The sequence below is a fragment of the Coturnix japonica genome, unplaced genomic scaffold, assembly GCF_054131305.1.
Source record: "Coturnix japonica strain WE unplaced genomic scaffold, WE-NBRP24 Scf046, whole genome shotgun sequence".
Lineage (NCBI taxonomy): Eukaryota > Metazoa > Chordata > Aves > Galliformes > Phasianidae > Coturnix > Coturnix japonica.
The window spans coordinates 1288527-1313815 of record NW_028188949.1 but is presented as its reverse complement, the minus strand read 5'-3'; the positions used below and the strand labels follow the sequence as shown (position 1 = coordinate 1313815).

At 42.0% G+C, this 25289-nt stretch overlaps 1 protein-coding gene and 1 long non-coding RNA gene across 3 annotated transcripts in view; one reads left to right on the top strand and one right to left on the bottom strand.

Annotated features, from left to right (window-relative positions):
* The window catches only part of LOC146752343 (cytosolic carboxypeptidase 4-like), a 203820-nt gene that overhangs the window by 20304 nt on the left and 158227 nt on the right, over window positions 1-25289 (bottom strand). For both annotated transcript variants that reach the window (XM_085531961.1, XM_085531960.1), the window contains one exon: window positions 3172-3338. In XM_085531961.1, the coding sequence (XP_085388087.1) occupies window positions 3172-3338 (167 nt within the window). The remainder of the gene's footprint in view (window positions 1-3171; window positions 3339-25289) is intronic.
* On the top strand, window positions 4109-6409 carry LOC146752344 (uncharacterized). Its single transcript, XR_014940653.1, has 3 exons — window positions 4109-4497; window positions 4668-4759; window positions 5910-6409. It is a non-coding gene; the product is annotated as an uncharacterized LOC146752344 (long non-coding RNA).

Sequence of the window (25289 nt, the reverse complement as noted above, 5' to 3'; positions counted from 1 at the left end):
TTCGATCTACCGCTCACTGACTCTGACAGAGCAAATAGTTTATTCTAGAGAAGTAGCCAGTGTCCAGCCTGCTCCTTCATCCTCCTCACAGCAGTAGCGGAAAAGTAAGGCTGCAAAATGCCCTGAGCAGAGAGAGCTCTAAGAGGAAAATTAAAAGACACATCCAGTTATAAACGTTGACAGGTGAAAATGTTCGCTGTTGGAGGGAGATGCTGAGATGCCAAGTCAATGCCACGCACACCAGACACCATGACAAAAAAAAAGACACAAACGCAGAACATGAACCGTAGGAGTTTCGTAACATAAAAGACCTCTGGCTTGTGATCTATGTACCTTTGCCATGAGACATATCACCTGGAAGTCAGATCTGTCCAGTACTGGATTAACTTCTCTTTCCATGGCTTGACCTGTCACCCGGAGTACTATAGAGACGGGCACTCAGAAATGCACATTTAGAAAATTAGATAGATGTATTGAACATAAGCACTGTGCAATTAATCTCACTGATCACAGCTGGAGTGGTCAGAGCAATTTCAGCATGTTTTCTGCAAAATAGAACCTTATCAACTAAATAAAGATCGTATTTTCATCAAGGTCGAGTGACAGTCATCGTTTTCTTCTGACACTGTTAATCCTGCTCTGATAGGAAACATCCATATGTGTATCTTTCTCTAGGTGAGAAAGTCAGTCAAGACAGTCTTCTGCAACACGCTCTACCAAAAACAAACTTAAGCTGCAGTCAGACCCATTGGCTCCCACTTAAACACCCACTATTCATTACACAGTACAGAGGTCTGGAAAAGGGATTGCCTGCAAGGTGTTTAAACCACCTCTGCTCACAGTGTAAAGCACACAAGAAAGACATCCCACAGTGTAACCATTTAGGTCGCTCCTGTGTAGCACCTGCAGGCCCCGAGTTCAACTCTGCTTTGGCAAAGGTACAAAAATAATTTGGGTTATTTCCATCCTCACAAGAGGAAAGCATAGAAAGTGTTCAAGTGTTTTTTGTGGTAACTACAGAAGACAACAGCACTGGTTCTAAGCTATAAACACTTCCTGCTCCTTAAACCATGAAAGACAGCTCTAGTCTTGGCAAAAGTAGACTATAATTACCATTGATGTAGTGACACACCACCAGTAAGCAGAAAGACTCTGCTGAGCTCCCTGTGCTACCTAAATGGAGAAAGACTGGATTTCATCTTTACAGAGTAAGATTAGACCGAGTGGAACCCCACACTGCAACCTCCAGTTCTGATGGATAATCAGTTTTTTATTTCATAGTCTATGCATTATTTTATTTCAAAGTCTGAGCTGGGGGAGAGGCCTGGATACAGCTGCTCTCCTGCCCATAGCAGTGTGCTCTCTTTATTCTGCATTCTTCCTTTGGTTGCTTTAGGCCTCTTATTCCCTCTAAAATCAAATTATGCAGTTCTCTTGGCGAGACTCAAAGAAACCCAGAAGCAAAATATTAATTTTCTGAATCAGAATCAATAAGCTGCACAATCCTTTTCAATGAATTATTTATCATAAAATAGAATACACTTACAAGCCAAGCCCCTTGGTCCCCACATCTCCCTTTTCCTGATCTTTTGCAAAAAGCTCCTGTAATATGGCAAATCTTTAGACAGGAGCAAACAATGTAATGTTTACTTGTACTACAAATGCCAACTAATTGCACCTAACCCATCAGAACTCCATAAATCTGCAATTCCACCCACTGGAGTGAAAATGAACAAGTAACCATCACACTGCCTTCAGCAGTGACATCCCATCCCCAGATGACACAGAACCTTGAAGGGACAGAGCGCTTTGCTTTTGACCACCACAAACAGATATGGAATGGCATGGGAGCTGTACAAGGTAAGGGATTTTTCTTTAATTCTTAACTTCTTTAAAAGTATTTGTCATTAGAGAGCTGCTATATTGGTAAAGGTTCATCGCCCACACAACATCAGGAAAAATGAAATGAATGCTCACTAACATGAAACCAACCAAAGAAAAAGGTAATGGAAAACCGCACAAATGAGAGAAAGTGCTCATGGAGTTGGTATGACCAACTTATTTTCAGTGTCTGGGACAAGTCAGAGTTCAATATTTTCCTTCCCTGAAGTTACTTTCATGCAAAAACTCCTCCAGCTCTAATTCAGAATTGGAAAATCTGATTTATATCTCAAATTCATCCACCTGGCCAGGCTTCAGTAGCTCTCTCTAATGAGACACCAACGATTTCTCGGATGGCTGTCCCCAGTACTGAAACCATTTAGGATACATGTTAATTGCTTCATTTATGTGTTCATATGTAAAAGTGAGCACAGCTATACAAAAGGAATGTCTCTATATTTTAGTTCTCTTTTTTTCATTGTTCCCCATAAACATTAAAAACCACGAACAAGCTTGTAAGAATGGTTTCAGGCATGAGGAACAGGTGGTGCGAATGTCAGTTAAGTATTCCTGCAGGGGGAAGACTGGAAGTTTGCTGTAAATTATGGGGGCATTTCTGCCACAGAAAAAATTGGCTTTTCATTGATGAAGCTGGAAGCACTCTTTGATAACAAACCCACTGGGAACTTCAAATCATATCACATCACTCAGTTATTTTTTCCTCCATTTGTCTTGGAAAAACAATATTGCAAGAGTAAGTGCTTGCATGTAGAACTAGGAATAGCATGGTTTAGAAAGAGCACATACATTTCTGCTTCATCACAGCTGAAGCATCCCATATTCTGACCTTTACCCAGGCCAAATTCCCCACATATGAGGCAACCTCACTTGCATACATCCCATTGAACACAGGAAGCTAAGAAATGAATTTTGCAATTAGGAAAAAACACCTCCCATATGGTTGTTTGGATAATGACTTCATCACACGCACCAAAAATCACAAACCTATGCTTCATATGTCTGTAGGATACAATGCTGTGAGGAAAAGAGGAATGACTGTGCGAATCCTTGCAGAATCAGGCATACTGTTTCTAAATCATACCATCAAAGTCCTTCACCTAGAGAACATCTTCCCTGTAGGAGATTGACTCCACAGAGGAGATCTGAGGTGGACAGAGTATCACCTGAAACTTCAGTTTCCTGTTGATGAATTCACTGAGACAGTGCCATCCATATGCTCAAGTAATATTTTGAGAGGAAAATGAAATTTGTAAGGAAACTGTCACTGACCTTTGTGCCCGGTCTGTTATTGTTATCTCTTCCTCCAGATCTAGGAGTAGCGCTGCCTGAGCCATCACCTTCTTGCTGCAGGGCAAGGATTTGAGGTGCAGAATGAGCAGAGCAAGGCAAAACTTGCTTCCCATCTCCTCCAGCTCTTGAGTTCCCAGCTGCAGGCCCTGGTGGAAAAAAGGAGGAAGTTTCATTGCTGAGTGTACAAAGCGCAGGTGTTGGGAGACTGTTTTTCAGAAGGACAGCTCTTAGTATTACAGTATCACCTCATTCAGGTTCCCATACAGTCAATCATGAATTCAATGATAGCATTTGTTCTACAGGATCTATTCTAAAATAGCTTCTATTTTACAGAGGCAACAGAGGCAAGTAGTGTAACTGCTCTGGTTACTTACACTGAAGTTGTCACTGTACAAATTAGACTCATACCCCAAGAGGATCTGACTAAATACACTCTTACAAATCATTAGGTCTCATCTTTTTTCTCTCTCTAGAAGCGTCATCTCCCTAAGCAATGGGAAACAAATAGGTTTTATGACTGTAAATACTGGACAGTGGCAGAGATTAGAGAAAAAACAGTGAAGAGGGGAAGGAGGGAACATCTTTAACAAGTTATGAATTGCTTTTTAAGAAAATCAATTACAAAGTAATTGCAAAATAACAAATAACTCTGAGGAATTTCTCAGTGTATTAAAAGCCTATGTCTCTAGTAGGGACGTGCAGGCAAAGAAATGCAAAAACAGGACTGGGATTATCAACATCACCTTTCCAAGAGGACTCCTTCAAGCTGTGGATCCTCACATGGAAGAGCCCTGACTTTGAATTGTCTGTGCATGCTTTTTCACTACTTAAAAAAATAAAGACCCAACAAAAAAGTAACACATCAAGGGCCTACATAGGAGTAATCCGGTGTAATTACTGGTAGTTTCTCACAAGCAGTGAGATGGCAAGAGACCAAAAAAAACCTCCAAAACCACAAAAGAGTCACCGAAAATAACCCAAAGAAACTGCAAAATCCCTCATCTTTGGCATTTAGTGATCACATCATGTGTTACTCCTTAATGCTATCACACCAGGGGTTGAATCAATTGCTGAACAATTGCAGCCTTTGTCAGTATCAGCCCCGTGTGCTTTTGAAGCACAAACCATTTCTGCAGCCAACCTTCTGACAAGAACTCCAATCCCATTTCCAAGACTGTTTCCTTAGCAACTGCCATAAGTCCGTGCTCACAGCCCTGGCACCAGCCACAAGCACAGTGTGTGCTCCACACCAGCATGGCCTGCTCTTGACCCTTCACTCGGTGTTTGTTACTGCACATCTTACAGGTAACAGAGCCCATATATTATATATATTATATATTATATATATATAATATACCAGTAACTGATAACAGGGGGCTGAGCTCCAGTCTCCTGTTTCTTAGTAGTTAGTTTTGTTTTGCCTTCTTTAATTTGTTTATGTTTCCTATGTAAGGTTGCACTTATAATTTCTCTAGGATCTTCTGCACAGCTGAGAGAAATTGGGAGCCAACAGCATGGAGGTGGATGGAAAAAAGAGGCTTCCCAAGTGACCATCTACAGCTCCCTTGTAATGCTTTTTTTTGGTTCATGTTTGTTAGAGGCCACAAAATGTCTTACAAGGCGAATGCCTTCACTTCAACTCCAGCAAGTCCAGCATGTACAAATAAAATCTAACATTAAAGCAGCCCTATCTGATAACAAACACATTTTCCTATAGTAACCACATTGAAATTCTGCTTGTTTTCTCAAACTATATGAATAAATATGAATAGGTAATTATAATAATGAATAATGAACAAATAATGCATTATTTTGAGCTTGTACATATACTGAGTGGTTGGACAGCTAGATAAGCAGAGGACGTGCCTAGAAGAGCACACAAACAATATGAGAAAACAGAGCCTCCCTGCCAGGCGTAGACAAAGGACTCTGGAGATCTGACTTCTGCTCTCAGAAAGTCTCTTAAATATCTTTAAAGCAGTCAGCAAATCTCTAACACCATTTCTTCTCCCATCCTAATCACTGCAAGCTTTGCTAAGTAAGAGCCAGGTGCAATGAACTATAGTAATTATTAATAATGGGAAGAAAATAGATGAAGAGGCTTAGAGGAACCAATGGTCATTAATACAAAACAACGAGGGCCTAGCAGCTCTACATAGATTCCTCACTTCCATTATTTTACTTCAGAAGACATTTTAGTGTGGCAGTTACAATTGGCAGGTGGAAATGGTGACATTTCTGAGCAAAAATAAGTCACTTCCACAGCAAAGGAATTATTCTCTCAGGGGTAAAAAATACAAGGAACATCTTGGGGCTTTCCCTGGGGTGTATCTTAGGGTCCTGTTTCCAGGATCCAGGCAGCACACTAAATACCTATCAATCCAGGAGATGCGAATAGTGACAGTGCTAAAACTCAGCCTGTGGGCTTAGAATTCCCCAGGGTTTTATTCAGGATATGAAGAGGCCTTAGGAAACTATGAACAGAGAAATAATAATAATAAAAGTATAATACACCTGAGAAGCCTCAGACAGTAAGTGCTCATGCTCTGAAGTTAGCTGCTTTATGATGGACCCATATTGCTTCGAGAACAGACAGCTCGGGAATAACAGCTGGAAACCTCAGCTAGAACATTACAAGTTAACACATTTAATTCACTTCAAACACAGGCAGTCTTTTATTTTCCAACTCAGACAATGCTCTCCCTCTTCTTCCTCAGCTCTCAGCAGAGGCAGGAGCTGGAGCTGCATTGGTGACTACCATTAAAGTGAAGATGCTGACAGAACTGATGCATCAAACTAACAGCATTAATGATATCTGCCAGCAGTGCCAAGAGCTGGTGCTCTGGGTAGAAACCAGCCCCTCCTGCCTTGCTTGAAATTCTTGAAATTCTACAAGAGATAAAGAAAGAGAAGTGGTGAACTTTTGATTTTGGTTAAGAAGCTCCACAGCAGTCAAGCTGGATTGTTTCTACTCACAGTGACAATATATAACCCGTTTGCCACTACCATGCAGGAGGAAGCTGTTCTACCTGCCATCAGGTCCTCTGCAATGTCCTGAACTCTCAGAGACCCTATCTTTCCCCATCACAATCCTACATGGCTCCATCCTCCTCTGGAGGCATCTGTATGAGAAGCGGAGTGCAGTGCAGTCTTCCAAGCCAGCAAAATCTAAGCAAAGTCTGAATCAGAAAACTGTACCAGAAAGCTGCAGACAAGATCATCAGTCTTAATTAGTTTAGCCTCATGGACATGCTAACAAAGGTATTCTTCTTTGATGATCAGCTCATATCTTTGCATAGTTTCTGCTCTTCATAACATGAAAGTGCCAGTCTGGATCAGCATTGGCTCAATACACACATTGCTGCGCAATACAAATATGCCCACTGGTCCCCTGGGCCCCCTCATGCATGTCTTTTGAAGACATAATGTTAAAGGATAACAGGTTTATAGTTTCCTGGCTGTTATAAAGAATAATGGAACTAGACATTATTTGCTAATCTCTTCTCATTTTTTCATACCACAGCAGACAGTATGGTAAGAGACATCACCATGCTCTAATATCTGGATGTATCTGTATATATGATTTGGTGGGAAGAAACATTCCAGAGGAACTCAACATGGCTAATCAGATGAATTAAATGAACACAACCTATTAGCTCTTGGTCTAGTTAAACCAGTACATTTGTTCTCTGCCCAAACTGTTTTTATCATAACAGGGCAGTGAGGTGTTCATCTGCATCTCCTAAATGACACTGTGTCACAGTAATAGGAAACACGGAAGGAGGGGGAAAAATAAGAAAGCTATTCCGTGATTTATCATTTGGCCAAGATAATGGCAATAAAAATTCTCCTAATGAAAGTTGATGAAATTATACCGGAAAAAGAGTTCATTCGCATTCAGCACTGATGCATCAACTATATATTCACAACTAAATGCTTCCAACGTCTCTCAATTTACCTAAAAACACATCACAGGCTAAGAGACAATGTAATGGGAAAACTTCGTTATTCATTACTCATATGCTTTAAACAACCCCACAAGCCAAAGGCAGCGATAGTTTCATAACACAGATATTGTTGAAGGTGGAAGGACTCCAGAAGTTAAATTAGAATTTTCTCTCTCCACCAGGGTAACAAGAGCTGCAGTTAAACTGGAGTTGAAAGATATTAATAAACACAAGTAGACAACAGATTTCAGAGCCATCATTTTTCTCTTGCGTTCAGAGAAAAGGGATCTTTGGCACACAGTACGGTCACTTTTGGGCACTGTTCAATCCTTGAGGCAATATTTTTCCCTGCAAACTTACTTCCAGTCAACACATACACACACACATGCAGAGTATACTCTGCATCTCAACAGCTTTACACATGCACAATGGTTATGCCCTAAGGCTGGGTATAAATAAATTGGCAGTCTGGTTTCCCACTAATTCCATCAGTGAGCTCTCCATTGGAATACTAATAGAAACTACTTTGAGGCTGCACAGGACAAACCACACAGCTGAATGAAACATTTGGTGCCTGCAGATGAAATTTTAGCCTGGGCCAGCCCCAAAAGATAGTGTCCTTTAAACCCCTGTGAAAGAAAACATGCTGATGCACAATGGGGAACCAGCTATTGAGATGAGGACAGTAGGGAACAAGCCAGTTTTTCTCATGGCCCAGAGATCCCTAAGCAGTAGGTATGACATTCTAAACAGACAAAGTTTAGGGGATAGAAATTTGGGCCAAAAGATTTCAAAGGGATTAAGCAAGCAGAAAAGGCTGAAGATGGAGAAAAAAAATTGGGTAGCTTGAATTTCTAGAAAGATGAGAGGGGTTGAGTTAAAGACAGAAGATAAAAGGACTGGAGAGATAAAAGGATGAGAAAGAGGGAGGGGTGGTTGAGGTCAGTGGATGCTGATGTGGAGGAATGATAACAAGAGGAAAACTAATGGAAACCTCAATCCCCATCTCACTGTTGGAGAGGTGTGCTTCGTTATGAATGCCCATCCTCGCTTTCCTCAGTACTTTGGCTACTAGGTGAGGAAACAAGGCCCAGCTTGCTGTCAACCCTCCCTGAAAATCTGCTGAATTTAGCTGATGCTCTGATTCAGCTGGGACTGAGCAAACTTCTTTGTTTCGTCACAAGATGGGTTATTGATTTGTCATTCAAACGGACTCTTTCCCTGGCTAAAGATGCTACAGGCTAGATTGTTCAAGGGATGGAGGAAAGCAGATCAGAGAGCAGAAAGAGGCCTGAAAGGCCTGTTTGTAAGAGAACTGAGGATTTAGCAAATGGTAAAACTGGTTGTCAAGTTCTACTTATTCAGATAGCATAGATAGCCAACCAAAGTAAGCATAAAGATGGGGATATATTCTCATCACCCTCCCCCAGAGACTGCACACTCACACAGAGCAGTAGTGGTTGGGTATGGAATGCTTCCATACTTGCTGGATGCTGGTGCACCTCTTTCGCATTGCTTCCTGAGATGGAAGGTAGTACATGGTACCAGAAGGTCCAGTTTTGCCAGATCACTTCTTGGGTATCACTGGGACCAATGCATACATTTATGTGGGGCATAACTGTGAAAAGTGGCTGAATCAGGAATAAAAGATGGACAAAAATAGAAAGCAAAACCAACGTAGATGAGCCATAAAGAAGGTCCAGAGGGCAAAGAACAAAAGTAGTGGGAATTGTCAGTATGTTTTTGTTGTTGTCATTGTTTGTTTGTCAGGAAAAACAACAACAACAACAAAACAGAAAATAAATAGAAAAAATAAGTGCTAATTCTTGAAAGAAAACAAATAGTGCTCCAGATAATTAACTCTCCTACTTGGCAGACAAGAAGAAGAAATGGGGAAACTGTTCAAGGTCATACAGTGATTCTGGGGCAGTGTAAGAAAAGAAAACTACTTTACACTGGTGACAACCAAGTGCTTTGTTCAAGAACATTTCTGTCTTTAATGCAGGTTCCAGTACTGGCAACAGGTTAACTGCTGTTACCCCATCTGACTGTGCCTTCAACATTCATCTGTAGTCTACCCACGGCTTTCTCTCACTCGTACACCTTCTGCTGTGTGAACTCTATGGAACCTGGAACAAGTCACAGCCAGGTTATAGCCTGAGGTGCCTGAAGATTAAATGTGAGGTGGAGCTCTAAGTACATCTGAGAGTCTGTGTCAAATGAATTAGCTCATAAAAGCAGTCTGGGAAAGCAAGAAGTTGAATTTTTGCAAGTCCTAAATTGGCAGTTTAATCCCTGGATCACTTTTCCTCCCTCTCTACTTCCACTTCTCTGCTTGTATGAATAACTTCAGCATACAGAAAAGTGAGCAGACTCCAGGCCCACCCAAGCATTTTCAGCTATGAGTTTAACTCATTTGGCCATATTTCACCGTGAGAGTTAAATAACTTCCTAATCCTGGCTGGTGATCACCACATGCTTGGCAACAAAAGGATTTATGATGTTTATTCTGGCTAACGTAAATACAGATGCTATTCAGAAAGCGTCTAACCTGTTTTGAACATTCTTAGTACAGTATTTGTCTCCATAATGTCATTCACTATCAGGTTCTCCTGGTTAATTATGTGTTATATAAAGAACCAATTGTATCTTTTCATGAAATGCCCTCCATATTGTTCTATGTTACACAACACCTTGTTATTTTTCTGTGTGGCTTTAAAGCAGAGCAAGTATTTATAGTTACTGGGAAATTACAAAGTAGATTTTATTTTGAAATTCACTATACTATAATCTGCAATATAGAAAGCTTTGAAGCCTTTCCCTCTTACTCTGATAAAACATATGCCATTCTGCCCATCCCAGAGGTGATGAAAATATGTATTGACCAAAATGACACAGCAACACTAGTACGCTTTTCTTCCCCATACAAAATAAGACCCCATGATGGATCATGGTATCACTTTTGCACCAACATAATGATTTAGGCACTAGAGTGCATTTAGAAAGAAGCCAGCACAGCATGACCCAGACATCACAGCATGCTCCAGCCTGATAGCTGTCTGCCCCACAGGATCTCTGGTGCTCTGTTCCCATGCTAGCACATTACAGACACAAGCAGACCGGCAAAGCTGCATGTTGGCCTGATAGCAACGTTACATGGAGTGGAATTTAATGGGGTGGCGAGTTTGCTTCCTGCTATGCTGCCACCAAATATCCACATCACTGTGAAGCCTCTCCCCAGCACAGTGCTGAGTGTTACTGCTGAGCTCTCTGCACTCTTTCCCTTTCTCTCTCAATAGCTCAAGTATCACTAATACTCTCCCATATCGAATCTGCCTTCCAGGCCACTGTGTGCTTCCTCTAGCCCCCCCTTTCATTATCTCTTTTGCCTTACAAAGAAAATAACTCATAACAGACAAAGCAGTCCAAAGGAGGTACTACCATTCACGTCTATAGGGATATTATAGCATCTTCCAAGCCTACATTTTCTCACATACACAAGCATCTTACTCACTTTCTTCTTTATTGTTGCTGCTGCACATGGCACAGATATCTTTATTGAGCTGTCTTTCTAATCGCTACTTATGTTTTCCTGAACAGTCAGAGCTAATTCAGAACCCAACCATGTGTTTGAATGCTTTAAACTATTCCTTCAAACATGCTTTACCCCGCCACCGTCTGTATTTTATCTTCCATTCCCGTAACCACAGTCTTGCTGTCCTCCTTCCTACTGTATAATTCATATCAGCTGCAAACAGTAAATCTTAGCATTTTACTGTTCTCCTCATTTCTCAGTCATTAAAGAAATACAGACCAAAACAGAGTGGTAGCTGGAGTCACCTTACTATCCATTTCTTCCCACCCCAGTGATGATTAATACATCCCACCTATTTTTCCAGACTTTTAAGTAGATTTTCACTATACAAATGACCCTTTTGTGCCTCACCCCAAAACTCCAATCCCTTTGGGATTTCTTTTGGGTGAGGGAAACTCTCTTCTCCTTAGTTCTGACTTAACTAGGATGTCCACCAATGCTGCTCACTTAAATATGAGTCTTAACAAATGACAAACTTTGTATACTGCATCTCCCTTCACTCATGCCATCAAGGCAATTAACTCAGTCACTGTGCTTCCCTGCCCTTGTGTTTCTCGTAGGTTTTTTCTTTTTTTGGTGGTTCTCAACCTCTGGAGTAAATTTTAAAACATAAGGAATCAGAATGAGCACATTGTTTAGCATGTTTGAGATGTCTGCTATCTACCCCACTGGCCATTATTAATGATTTTACCAGTTTGAATCTTCAGTTCCTTTGTTCCCTTATAACTCTTACAGCAATAAAACCTGAGGTTTACCTGATTCTGTGTGTTGTAGCCTTGGTTGAATATAAAATAACACCGACAGATAACGTGCAGACATTGTCTTCCTGCATAAAACAGCCAGAGTGGTCCCACAGCATTCTGCTCTGTGCCTGTCCTGGCTGCCTACCAGCTCTGCCAACATGCCTGTGGCCCCAGGACAGCATAAATAGCTCCAGCATGCATCCAAATCTCAGCCTTCACAATTCCTTATTATTCCAGTCCTGAGGGTCCACTGTTTCCTTCCAGAGCCTTTTGATTATGCCTTGGAGCATGCTTCTTTTTTCCAGATCTAAGTCTGTTCTATACTAAATCCCTCATTTCCTCTGACTCCTGCTTCCATTGGCACCAGAGCAAAACTTCTACCCGATGGCAGTCCCCTTGCCTGGGCCACGCCACACGCCAGCTCCTGCAGTTAAATTGCCATGCACATATTCACAGATCAGCCCAAGACCTTCTCTTTGTTGGTCTCCTTAAACATTTACTTTAAACACGTCTTCATAAAGAGACTCATGAGTGAGAGGTAAGGGCACAGAGCCATCTGCAGCTCTGAGCCTTCCTTTCTCGTTTCTCAAATTTCACATATATTGTATGGCTGTCCCCTTACACTGCGCCTTTTCCCCTATATTATGAAGGATTCCTCATGTCAATTTTCTATCTTTTTTCATTTCACAAGTTCTCTTTGGTTATCTTCAGCCAGCTGCCAAAGCTGGTTTCCCCACCTAACACACTTCCAAGTGATCAGTGACAGTAAGCAACTACAATTCCAGAATTCATTGTATTAGCACTTCTAAAGCAACAAAGGAACCATTGATTTCCCAAGCCAAGGATACACAGGAAAGCACAAAAGGCATACGTGCCCAGTTCAGATCAGAGAGGAAAGAGACACACTGTTTGGTGAGGAATCCAGCCTGGTAACTGCTCCCTTTGAAGGTGAAGGATGGGAGTACAAAGAAGGGGCTTGTTGGCTGTGTTCTAATGGGTGTTAGCATAATTATTCTGATACAGGATGCTTCTTGCAGCTTGAATATGTCAGAAAGTTACCTTAACAGACGTATTTTACCAAAAGGCCCAGGGAGAAAGAATGATCTTTTTACAAGAAGGTTGGGTTAGGAGGGACATCCTGTGAAGGGTCTTGGGAATACAGACCACACAACCAGATGCCAGACATCAAGATAAGTTCCTCCAGGTGAAACAGTTGCCACCAGCTGCTAACCAGGATTTATAGGTCTGCGGAGTCCAAAGGCTCACTTTATTGCCAACCCAGATGTCCGCTGGTACAAGTAGTCTGATGGCTGATGGGGTTTTTTTAAACCACTCTTTTGGCTGAGAATACGATTAGTATCAAAAGAAAGGAACCAGCAAACAAAAACAACAGAGATCAAAACTGAATATTCTACATTATTACAGCAGATATGAGCCCCTGTTGCTTGCCCACAAGGAACCTACCAGCAGCATGAGCTCAGACGTTTGGACTTGTTTACCAAGGATGAGTGTCAATTAGACACAAACTTCTTCAAACCACCTATAAGCCTTTACTGCTCTTATAATCCCACCAGCAAAGGCTTACTTTAACTTCTCCACTTACTGTGCTTTTGGAAAGAAAGAGAAAAAGAAATCAGGTGTTTGAAAGCTGTAAGGAACAGACTGAAGAAAGGGAAACAAGATCAGAGAGACAGAAGTAGGGTGAGGGGGAGGCAACTATCTCTATCAAGTGGGATAACTGATGTGACTCACACAAAAGCAGCTTATATTTCCTCTTGTTCTGCAATGAATATTTCCACTTTGTCTTTTTCAGAGGAGACCAGCCAGAAGCAAATGCACAGCAGCTGAGTAATGCCTCAACCTCCAGAGCATCATGCAAAAAGAGAAAGACATGTAGGCCTCAGAAGAATAAACTAAGTTTCTCTGAGTCTTTGGAGACCTACTGACCGTTCACAGTGTGACGCAGGCAAACCTGTATTAACAGAGAAGATGCTGACTCCAGATTATAGGCTTTCAAGACTTCTTATCTTGCAGCTGTACTACCTGAGAAAATTTGCATAAGAACAAGCTGCCTCTTTCTTAGAAGTCTTTTTCAACCTGTTTTTATGATTTCCACTTAAAACGATAATCCTCTGTTTGTGACACTGCAATCATTTCTACTACAATCAAGTGTTCCATCCAGAAGGAGGATTACTGTCTCGGTTTGGGGAAGTAATATGGACCTCAGAAAGAACAAAGCAGCCAGTTTACAAGCAAATGACCTTGATAATAAAGAAAAAAAGAAAACAAGAGCGTGTATGATCAGATCTGCCTCTTCCAAGAGACATCTGATGCACTTCAGGCTCACAAGAACTGGTATTTCCTCAATATGTTCATACAATGGAGCTGGAAAAATTGGCAATGCCTACCTTCACTGTGCCAACCCAACATACACTCAGATTTTTCCTTAGACAACCTACCAACGTTTTAAATGTGAACACTGGAGACACGTATACAATAAACCTAGCACAGTACACAACGCCATGCATTTAGCACCATGTCTTTTGAGGAGGAGCATCGCCTCACATGGTGCCGAGTGTCAAACAACTGTTCTAAATCATTGCCACTGGCAGCTGCTCTGAAATCCAAAGAACAAACGGTTAAAATAAATGAAAGCAAAAGCCTTTTTCTTTCTCCCCCCAAGAAGATAATTTAGCATGACTTTCCACAGAACAATTTGCATGGGATTACCCACAATACACTGCATTATGGTAATACTCGACAATCTCTGATGCATATTAGACTGGCAGTGTTAAAAATCTGTCAAAGGAAAAATAAACGATACGGGAAAATGATGATGTAAGACAGGACAGTAAACACTCTGCACTTGTGTAATCTGCCAAAATTCACTCCAAAATTGGCCTGGGAAAGAGAATGAGAGAGTATTGCGCACTCGGAACAGCTTTAGGGAACATTCCCAACTCAAGCAGAAAACAATACCTGACTGAGACACGGACGTAATCACAGAGGAGTGGAAAATACAACAGATCCGAATGAGGAGCTGAATAGGAAACACGGAGTGATTTTCTTCATTTCTTTGATTTCCCACTGGGCAGTAACCTGGAGGGAATCTTCCCTCTTGTTCATCCAAAGCAGGTTCGGTTCACTACCCTTCACTACACACGTTCACTCAGTCTGCCTTCTGCTCCTCTCCAAGCCCCTCTGTATCTTCTTCTGATGCTGCTGGTGATCCTTAATGGACTCTGCACAGTCTCTGTGTTCAAAAGTGTTTGTCCCAAAACAATGAGCCCCAGAGCTGTATTAGTCGCAGAATCCAAACTACCAGCACCTCCTGCCCTCAGCCATGGTTGGCTGCTCAGCCCTTCAATACACTTCACCCAGAGAACAGGGACGCTAAGGATTTCTTGCACCGACCTCGTACTTTCCTACATAAAAAAAGCTGCAGGAAAATAGTATCAAATGAACTGATTTTGCCAGTTCCATGCATCATGTTCCTAGTAATTCAAGTAATTGTCTATCACTCCTCAAATCCCTAAGAATCGTGGAATTATAGATTCTTAGCTTAGGTTGGAAGGGTCCTTAAAGATCACAGAGTTCCAACTGTCTGCCATGGGCTGGTTGCCCCCACCAGCTAAGGCTGCCCAGGACACTAAGACACATTCCCCCAGGACACTAAGGGGGAATGAGGCATAGGTTTGGCCAAGAGGTGGGAAAGAGAGAAGTAGCATTTTCCATGTGGGTTTATTCAGTAATTCTCTCACCACTAAGTTGCAGAAAATGGAAGGAAAAAAAACCACAACAACCAACAAACAAGCAAGGGATGAGGCCAAATTATATTGCTGAAGAGGAGTTATAGAGATTAGTGTAGTAATTAATCAAGACAACCATGTCAGCAAGGGTCTGACCTTTATTCCTGCCCTAGTAACAGCTTTGTCCCCGATGACTTTTGGCTTGCATGCTAAAGCGATTTAGATACATCCCTCAATTAATCGCAGGATATCCTCTGGGAGATAGGAGAGCAGTACTGCAAGCTGCCAACAGGGATGCTGAATCAGAGGAGGAGTGACCTAGTGAAGGGCACCTAGTGAAGGACATCAGCAGAGATGGGGAGGTAACCCACAGTTCTCTTTACCTCCTACACTTCACCCCTCACTGCTGGAAGCAAAATTGTTTGAAGCATCTAATTCGAGATCCTGCCATATTTTAAAAGATTAAGATTTCCAAAAAATAAGAAAAATAATAAGAGTGTCTTAAAATAACTTGCGTCTTTTTCTGTAAAGAAGCAACAGCACCACATCAAACTCACTCAGGCAGGATGACAGGCAGCTGCAGAGATCACGGCAGCAGTTGCTTCCCTCTTCTCTCTTTTCTTGTGAGATAAAGACCTTCTATCAGGCAGATGTGCTGCCAATCCCACACTCGTAGAGAGTGTGGAGTCCCTTGCTCAGTGTTTTGGGTCACCTGCAGCTTCTAGAGTAACTAGCAAGCACTACTCTCTGACAAAGAACCTCAAAGCTCTGCAGATGCAGTTGTGCCCCTGAACATATGGGAGGGGAGTACCTTCTATCCTGCCCACTAGGGACAGACAAGTGGAATCTGAGCTCTCTCAGAAAGGCAGTGTACAACTACAGACCTTCAGTAAATAGAAGGACTAAAAAGCTACACATTCAGGAGAGTGGTGAAGCTCAAGATTGGCAAGAGATAGAAACAACACTAGGAGACGTCTGCTTCTATTAGAATAGCTATTATCACAGCAACTGAATACCTGAATCAGTTTTTGTCTCCTAAGAAAAATAACAAACGCATTTGCCCATCAAGTTTGTCCATTATGGCAGTTAGAAGCAGAGACTGTCAGAGCTTTATGCCTGTGAATTAAAGTCCCTGTCAGGATCTTAGCTAGTCAGAGTGAACAGAAGCCTTAAATTAATAGCTTAAGTTACAAAACTCAGAACAGCTAACACACATGTTGAGTACACCCAGCTGGTTGTGAGGTTTTCAGATACTTGTCTGAATGAACCCCAGATCTCCTGCTCAACACAGACAGGGTCTCGTATAAAGTCTGGAATAGATTTTCTAAGGTTTATTTTTAGCAGCTGTTCCACAGTTCTGATACAGAACAGAGACAACCCAGACATGATACTCTGATGGTGAAATGAATCATTCTTTCAGAGCTCTGAAAGCACTAACAGGCCATAAAGGTCCTCAGCCAGACCCGCCTGGGGCCTTTACCCATACCCTCTACCTATTCTAAGAGCCCCACTTCAGCTTAGGGCTCTGCTGTAAAACTGCAGGTCTGTAGCTCCTGTAGCAACGCTTACATGCTTTTACCTGAGCACACCCTATGGTGTGTATATGGTGTACCCTATGGTGAGACTCTGACTCACAGAACTGACTTCCCAGCATCACCTTGTCACTGTGGACCTGCCAAGTGGTTTCTGAGCTGTTTGATCCCACAAACATCACCCTGAATTACTAACGTGTGTTTTCACTTTGGATCTGCTACACTACCATGGACTTGCCTAATAATGTGGACTCGTGGCTGAATCCAAGTACTCTTCAGAAGCCTGGTCTGCTTACCTTGCTTGGAGACAGTGAGACTTGGCCTTGGCTGCCAAACAGAGACTATCTGGTATTATCTCAATTTCTCCTACTGCTAGCACTGACCCTAATTCTTTTCTCAGAAGAGGCACACATACTATTTTTCTCCCATATACCTCAATACAGAGATTACAACATCCTAAACCACAATTACATTAGGCCACCAGAACTATCTCACACTACAATCCAGATACAAAAATAGATTCCCTTTCCTTAGCTATTGTTGGCAAACACGGGTTCTAGTGAGAGAAGTTATTTCTGGACTTTTACTGGCAAGCCTTCTTTTCAGAGACTAAAAGGAAGAGCTGGTGCTGGTGGAAAAATTGTTAGACATGACTTTGAAGAAATGGCAGTTTCTGCCAAGCTCTTATGTGTGTTTCTCTGTGGGGGGAAAAAGGCTTTATTAGCTTTTCTTTCCAGAGGTCACATCTGTGAGGGTAAGTGAAAGAAAAAGGCACGTATGGAAAGTCCTCCGTCTCAGATTGACAATCAGCTGCACAGTCAGTGCCACAAAAGCCCTTTTGCACTTGTGCCTCTTCTTTCATGAAGGAAAATCCCCATTTTCTTAGAACAAAATGATGGCTGAATGTGAATGCACTGGAGTTTCCCGCTGATTTTGGTACACTGTTGTCATGGTTTTGTAATTTTGTAATTTTGCTATCAGTATTCCACATCATAACATCATGTCAAGTATGGATACTTCTGTTGAATGTGCAGTCCACAGAAGAAGACTACATATCCCAGAGAACAACAGGAGTAACAATAAGTCACGGGACCAGGACTCTATATAATCTCGTTCCCAGGCTGGAGTGCCCTCCTTCTTCTCTCGAACTGCTCAGAGAGTGGGAAGCGTTCCAGCCGTGTCGCCTAGAGTTCACAGTAGGCCTCTCGGTTTTCGGAGACTCTCTCTCTCTCTGTTTCGTTCGATTTGTTAGCCTTAATTATATTATATGTGTTATCTTGTATTTCGATATCATATTTAGTAAAATAAGTTTTTCCTCCTTAGATTGTCGCTGTTTTATCCCACTCCCCTTTTCCCCCTCCTTTCCGGGCCCCGGGGGGGGGGCGTGGGGTGGCTTCCCCTGTCACGGGCATAGGTAAATCTAAGTAACCCGTGACAGATTTTTTGGTGGAGAATGCAGGCACAGAGCTTTTTAGCTTTTAGAACAACTCTCTCTTTGCTCTTAAAGAGCTTCGTTACGGGAGTGTTGGGAGTGTTATCTTTCCGTAGCTGCTCACGGAGAACGTGACCTTGAAATACCAGACAAATTGTCAACATTAAGGGCTGCTGTACATTCTCAGCACTGCTATCTAACTTTTGTGTAGAAAACAAAGGGATTTCTTTCTCCCTTAGAGCAAAGCTAGCTAGCTCTGACTTTTACAGAGCCTGCCAGCTATGAATCCACTCTTCATCCCAGTTGCTCTGTTTAAGGGATTGAAAGCAATTATGATCTTCTTAAAGTATTGGTCAACTATTAACACCATAATTTGGTGTTGTGGAATTGTGCAGATATATAGCCTAGTAAGGTGGATACTGATGGAGACACCTGCCTGGTACTTTTACGAGATGTGGTATGGTCAGAATTTTGGCATCTACACCCCAGATGGAATTGTGAATCTTACAAACACTTGCATCCCAGATGGAACAGGCAATTTTACAAATACTTGCATCCCAGATGGAACAGGCAATTTTACAAACACCACCATGTTTAATTCATTGTACAGGCTAAATAAACCCTTTTTATTTAGGTTGTACTCTCAGATTTCCACACGCTTTTCAATAACTGGCAACGGAGGGGAAAATCTGTTTGGGCCGCTGAACTATGGAAGGACATTGCTTCCCGAACAAAGAATATGGTTGTAAAGGTGCGTCATGTGGATGCACATGTGCCCAAAAGTCGGGCTACTGAAGAACAACAAAACAACCATCAGGTAGATAAAGCTGCTAGAATTGAGGTGGCTCAAATCGACTTGGATTGGCAGAATAAGGGCGAATTATTTCTAGCTCGATGGGCTCATGAGACCTCAGGCCATCAAGGAAGAGACGCAACATATAAGTGGGCCAGAGACCGAGGGGTGGACTTAACCATGGACGCTATTGCGCAGATTATTCATGATTGTGAAACATGTGCCATAATTAAACAAGCCAGAAGGATGAAACCTCTCTGGGAGGAAGGGCGATGGCAAAAGTATAAATATGGGGAGGCGTGGCAGGTTGATTATATCACCTTGCCACGATCTCGCAGTGGTAAGTGTTATGTACTCACTATGGTAGAGGCAACCACTGGGTGGCTTGAAACATACGCAGTACCCCATGCAACTGCTCGAAACACCATATTAGGTCTTGAGAAACAAGTCCTGTGGCGACATGGCACCCCAGAAAGAATTGAATCTGATAATGGGACACATTTCAAAAATTCTCTTATAAATACTTGGGCCAAAGATCATGGCATTGAGTGGATTTATCATATTCCCTACCATGCACCAGCTTCTGGTAAAATTGAACGATATAATGGGTTGTTGAAAACTATGTTGAAAGCAATGGGTGGTGGAACATTTAAGCACTGGGAGAAGAATCTGGCAGAAGCCACTTGGTTGGTCAATACTAGAGGATCTGTCAATCGTGATGGTCCTAGTCAATCTAGCCCCCTACACACTGTAGAAGGAGATAAGGTCCCTGTTATACATGTAAAGAACATGTTGGGAAAAGCTGTTTGGGTCCTTCCAGCTTCTGGAAAGGGCAAACCTATCCGTGGAACTGTCTTCGCCCAGGGACCTGGGTGCACTTGGTGGGTAATGCAGAAGGATGGGGATGTTCAATGTGTGCCACAAGGGAATTTGATGCTGGGGGAGTGCAGTCAATAATTTTATGTATCTATATATATATATATATGTTTGCATGTGTAGTGTATTTTAGTTATTATAGTTGTACATTTAGTTATGTTACATGCAATTCTACTATTTAGCTATCACAATTTTACATACGTGTATATATATGTATATATATGTATATATTAACCATGATGTAATAATGTAGAATAAGGGGTGGAATGTCATGGTTTTGTAATTTTGTAATTTTGCTATCAGTATTCCACATCATAACATCATGTCAAGTATGGATACTTCTGTTGAATGTGCAGTCCACAGAAGAAGACTACATATCCCAGAGAACAACAGGAGTAACAATAAGTCACGGGACCAGGACTCTATATAATCTCGTTCCCAGGCTGGAGTGCCCTCCTTCTTCTCTCGAACTTCTCAGAGAGTGGGAAGCGTTCCAGCCGTGTCGCCTAGAGTTCACAGTAGGCCTCTCGGTTTTCGGAGACTCTCTCTCTCTGTTTCGTTCGATTTGTTAGCCTTAATTATATTATATTGTGTTATCTTGTATTTCGATATCATATTTAGTAAAATAAGTTTTTCCTCCTTAGATTGTCGCTGTTTTATCCCACTCCCCTTTTCCCCCTCCTTTCCGGGCCCCGGGGGGGGGCGTGGGGTGGCTTCCCCTGTCACGGGCATAGGTAAATCTAACTAACCCGTGACAACTGTGTTATCTCCTACTTGGAAACCCTGAGCACTTCTCATCAGGCATTTATATAGATCTGTGCGTACACACACATTTACATGATCACAGATGTACAGGGACACATTTCTAAGACTCTAGCATTACAACAAACAACAACCATCCATAAAGACACAATTAAAGTTACACGTTCATCAGACACACTGGTGCACACTTGAACATGCATTGGACTGTCTTCCACACCCACGTGTATCCACATTCATGTTTATATTGTAGTCTTCCACAGTCTGTAGTTTGCACCCACGAATACTAACTGCACAAACCCAGCCCAGCAGAACAAACACTCATTTAATGTGTAATTCAAAAACCATAGGCATGTACTCTCCATGCACTCTGCTGCTGGCTTTCCCCTCTAAACAGGATGCAAATCCTACACAGTCCTATAGGCTGAGTTCTCTCTATACAACAAGTAGCTGAGCTGTGGCACACAAAAGTGCCAACGTGCCATTGCAAGAATTAAAGGTTTTATGAGTCTTTTCTCCACTTCCACAGTCTCCCCCTTCCAGTTAATGTCAAGCGTGTATATATAAATGAGATGTATTTGGGGCTTGTGCCAAGTCTCTGTAACACGGACACAGAAATAATATGGGTAAAACATGATTTGTATTGGGACTGCTCTGGTTGTCTTAAAAAGAAGGTCTTCAGTGACTGATTTGGCCTTTCTGGAAGCTTCTTACTGTTTAAATTGTAGAGTTATGAGACCTCACATTCAGTTCAGCTTATCACAGCTGTACATCCTCATGTGAAATCAGGGGAACTGACTGAGAAGAGTAGGGTACTTGATGAAGCACCTTGGGGATTGAAATGTGTGTTATTAAATGTACATGAAATAAACAAAATTTCACTCCCATTTATTCCAACCAGTCAGAATCTCAAGCAAAGGCAACCTGGCCTTAAGTGGACTGCATTTATATATCTGGAGTGAGCCCAGAAGTGTCAGGTGCTACTCATTCTTATGATGCATGTCAGCATGTAACACACCAGATCTTATCAGTATGAAACCAACACCTCTTTGGGCTGTCCCTCATCTCTGAATGTTTTCACACAGACTCAGAAATCTAAGGTTTTCTCTTCCAGAGAGCATCACTAAAGATTATTCCAAAAAGACACAGAAAATTCTGCTAATATTCCTCCTCCTCTCTACCAATGAATTCACAGAAGACATCATTCATGCTACACCAACTAAGGGCAGACACTAAAACGTTACCTGAATACCCTGAGATCAAATGTCTGTCCAGAAGCAGTGAGTATCAAAAACATGACAAACAATTCACCATTTACACACTGTATCTCTGAATCAAGAGGTTGAAGGTATTTAAATGGAAGCTGACTTGACTTCTGTCTGTTATCTTTTCTGCTTTCTGTCAGCAGCTTCTCTAACACCCACTGCTGTGGCAAACCTTGCTTATCCTGTCTTCCTATGCCACAAAACGTAACCAGATTGGTTTAATTTCTGCAACACCTACGCTGAGAAAGATATTACTAAAAAGCTGTAGAAGAGTCAAGGAACATGTGCTGCGTTCCTTCCAACACCTTGATGAACACTGGATGAACAGAAGTGAAAATACTTTACAAGGAATAAGGCACTTCCCCTCACTTTACAATGCAGTAGGTCACACCAGCTTAGACAGCCTGTACTGACAGCAATTGCCTGCTTTGTTTTGCTTTCCACCACCTTAGCACCCTTTGTGTCAATACATATAAGAACTGAGCTGCGCAGTGTGAGGAGCCCACCTTACCCTTCTGCTCCAATCTCAGCTAGAAGAGGAGATGCGAAACAGCCTTAGAAGACATCCATCTCCTCTGCACGTGGAAGCCCACAGGACAGCAAGGCAGACATCCATAGACCCCAGCACTGCGAGTGTGCTGCCTGACATCAGGCTTCATTGCAATCCTATACACCACACTCCACACCTTTAATTAGTTACAAATGCAAAGGAACTGAAGGACAGATTTCCCACCTAGCTTTGCATTTATTAAAAGGTCACCAAGGAAACATGATTTTTTTCCTGTGAACAGACATCAAAAGCTAATGAAACCTGAACTTCATCATTGCTGTGTACCTTTTCTTTTCAGTTTTCATTTAGAAATGAACTTCCTTTCCCCTTCACGAGATAATCCAGGCTCCCACAAGTGCTTTGCAAGAATGGTTTGGCCAAAAGGGTGAGTTGTGCATCCCTTCCTTTTTCTCTTTCCACTGACAGCCATGAAACAGTGTCATACGACAGAGGAATGACACACAGCACAACATAATTCTAGCTGTACGTAGAAAATATAGACCTTAAGGTAGCCACATGTGCTATGCATAGATGCACAAAATACAGACATGTATTTAAAGCAATAAATATGCATGTCAGTTGCACACCTTTTGTGTTCTGCCTAAAACCAGAAATAAATGCATGCATACAAACATCTTTGGGCACAACTTCTTCCAAGTGCAGCACACAAACACATCCTCTAGTGTGCATACAGATGTTCCCCTAGCTACTGCATTGAAAAGAACAATTATGCACATCCCATAACTCAGTGGCAGTAACATGCCATTGCCACTTGTGTGCTCGTGTCTGTATTCTAACACATACCCTACCTCTATGCATGCGAGAAGGCTGGGAATCAATAACCACTTACAGCCCTTCAATCCAACACTGTCAACTTTGTTCCCCTCTGTTTGTAGTGACAGACAAGAAGAGTGAAGACAGGGGACACATCAGTATGCAGCGTAGGAGAAGTGGACACTATCAGCATAAGCAACAGACAGGAGCTACTGAATTCAGTAGTGGCTGCTCTTGCCTCCTGCAACAAGCAGAGCTGCCGCTGTCCCAGAAATCTGGTTTATTCCCAGGAAATTGATGCAACCAGATAGAAGAAACCAGAGCAATAACCGAGGGCCATTTTCCTAAAACAACATAATTGTACAAAAAAAAAGATTCGGAAAAAAAATTCAATTCTTATTTGTTTCCTAGGTCTGAGCAATGATCTTGTCTACATAACGATGCACAACATGCTCGGTATAACACCAGAACAACTCGATATCATATCCTGCAGAGAAGACAGCATGAAACTAAATATACTTCAGACACAGCAGGCTACCTTTAAAAATTGTCAAGTTGCTTCGTTGACCTTTTAAAGGGAATGAACATACAAGTGCATTACATTTAAGAGCAAGTCAATACCTCAATGAATTTCAACCAATCCTGCAGCATGTGGAATAACCAAAAAGCTGTTGGTCTGACACGAGCTCTAATCATGTACCTCCATCAAAGCTCACAGCCTCACCCACCCAAAATGCTGTCCAAGCATCTCAGAGCTACTCGGTCTCAGCCTACAACATGGCCTTGGTTTTACAGTCCTGAGTTTCTCACTGTATCTATATTCAGAGATCTTCTGCATTATGAACACGTCCCATTACACCAGGCCTGAATCTCTCCTGGGCAGAGACTGGCATTAATATAAATATAATTATGGTCATTTAATAAATGTATGATGCATGTCACTCTATCTCATTAAATTAACAACAGGAGTGAATTTCGTATTAGTCGTGACAAGGCCCATTTTCAAAGCTGACATTTAATATCACTCCCCAGCATAATCATACATCAGGCTTCACAAATTAAAGGATTTGATGTGAGCGAGGGATGATCAAATACATGAAACCACAGAACCAGTGCTGTAGCTTGCTGCAGATATTCAGCCTATGTAATACATTTACCTACAACTGATGAACCAGCAGAAATTCCAGCCATTTCAGTGCACACGGGGGCTCATGAAAGCATTCCTGATTTAGAAAAACTTCAGCACTTTGACCTCTGGAAGCCCTTCCAATCACCAAAGACAATGGCTTGATCAGAAAAGCGACCTTTCGGTCACTATTTCAGAGCCAGTCTGAGCTGTTTTCAGACTCCATTTACTTCATTCTCCCTCACTAGAAAAGACAAGAGGGCTGCTCGCAAAAGGTCACTGGGAAAATGGTGTCCAGCTGCCTGCTGCAAACTTCCTATGCGCCATCAGACTGCAGGGAACATAAAGCCCATCACATAGCTCATCCAGTGCTTTCATCTTTGGTGGAAAGCAGTAGTATTCGCCACGGTGTTGACTTTAGGTGCCTGTTCACCCAGGTGCAGGACATCTGAAGGTTGTGAGCAAGGTATTGTGTTGCTCAAGCGTGTTTATGCTGCGTTACAGAGCTGTCTCCCTTTTTCCCATCACTGCCAATTGGCGATGCATGCATGCATGCCCTGGGCCATCACAACATGGCTGTACAGCCCATTCTCCCCAACCCAGATGACAAGTCAGATCCAACTCTATTACTTCTCAATGCTGGGAAAAAGAACACAAGACAGACAATAATACAATGGAATTGAAGGCATAATATAACAGAAAAAGAAAGCGGCAGAGGAAATATCTTAACAAGTGCTGGTCCTCCATTGTTTTCACACAGAATTAGCATTTCAAATCAAATAAACTACTTAATTCAATTCTCAGCTCCCTCACAAGCTAACAGGATTTTATATTTATCTCCAAGTCAGAACAAGTCTTTCCACTTGTAGCCTGCTGGCCATCAGCTTTTAAAGGAATACTTCCCACTGAGATGCTAACCGTCCTTCTGATCATGTGGCAAAAACATACACATACTT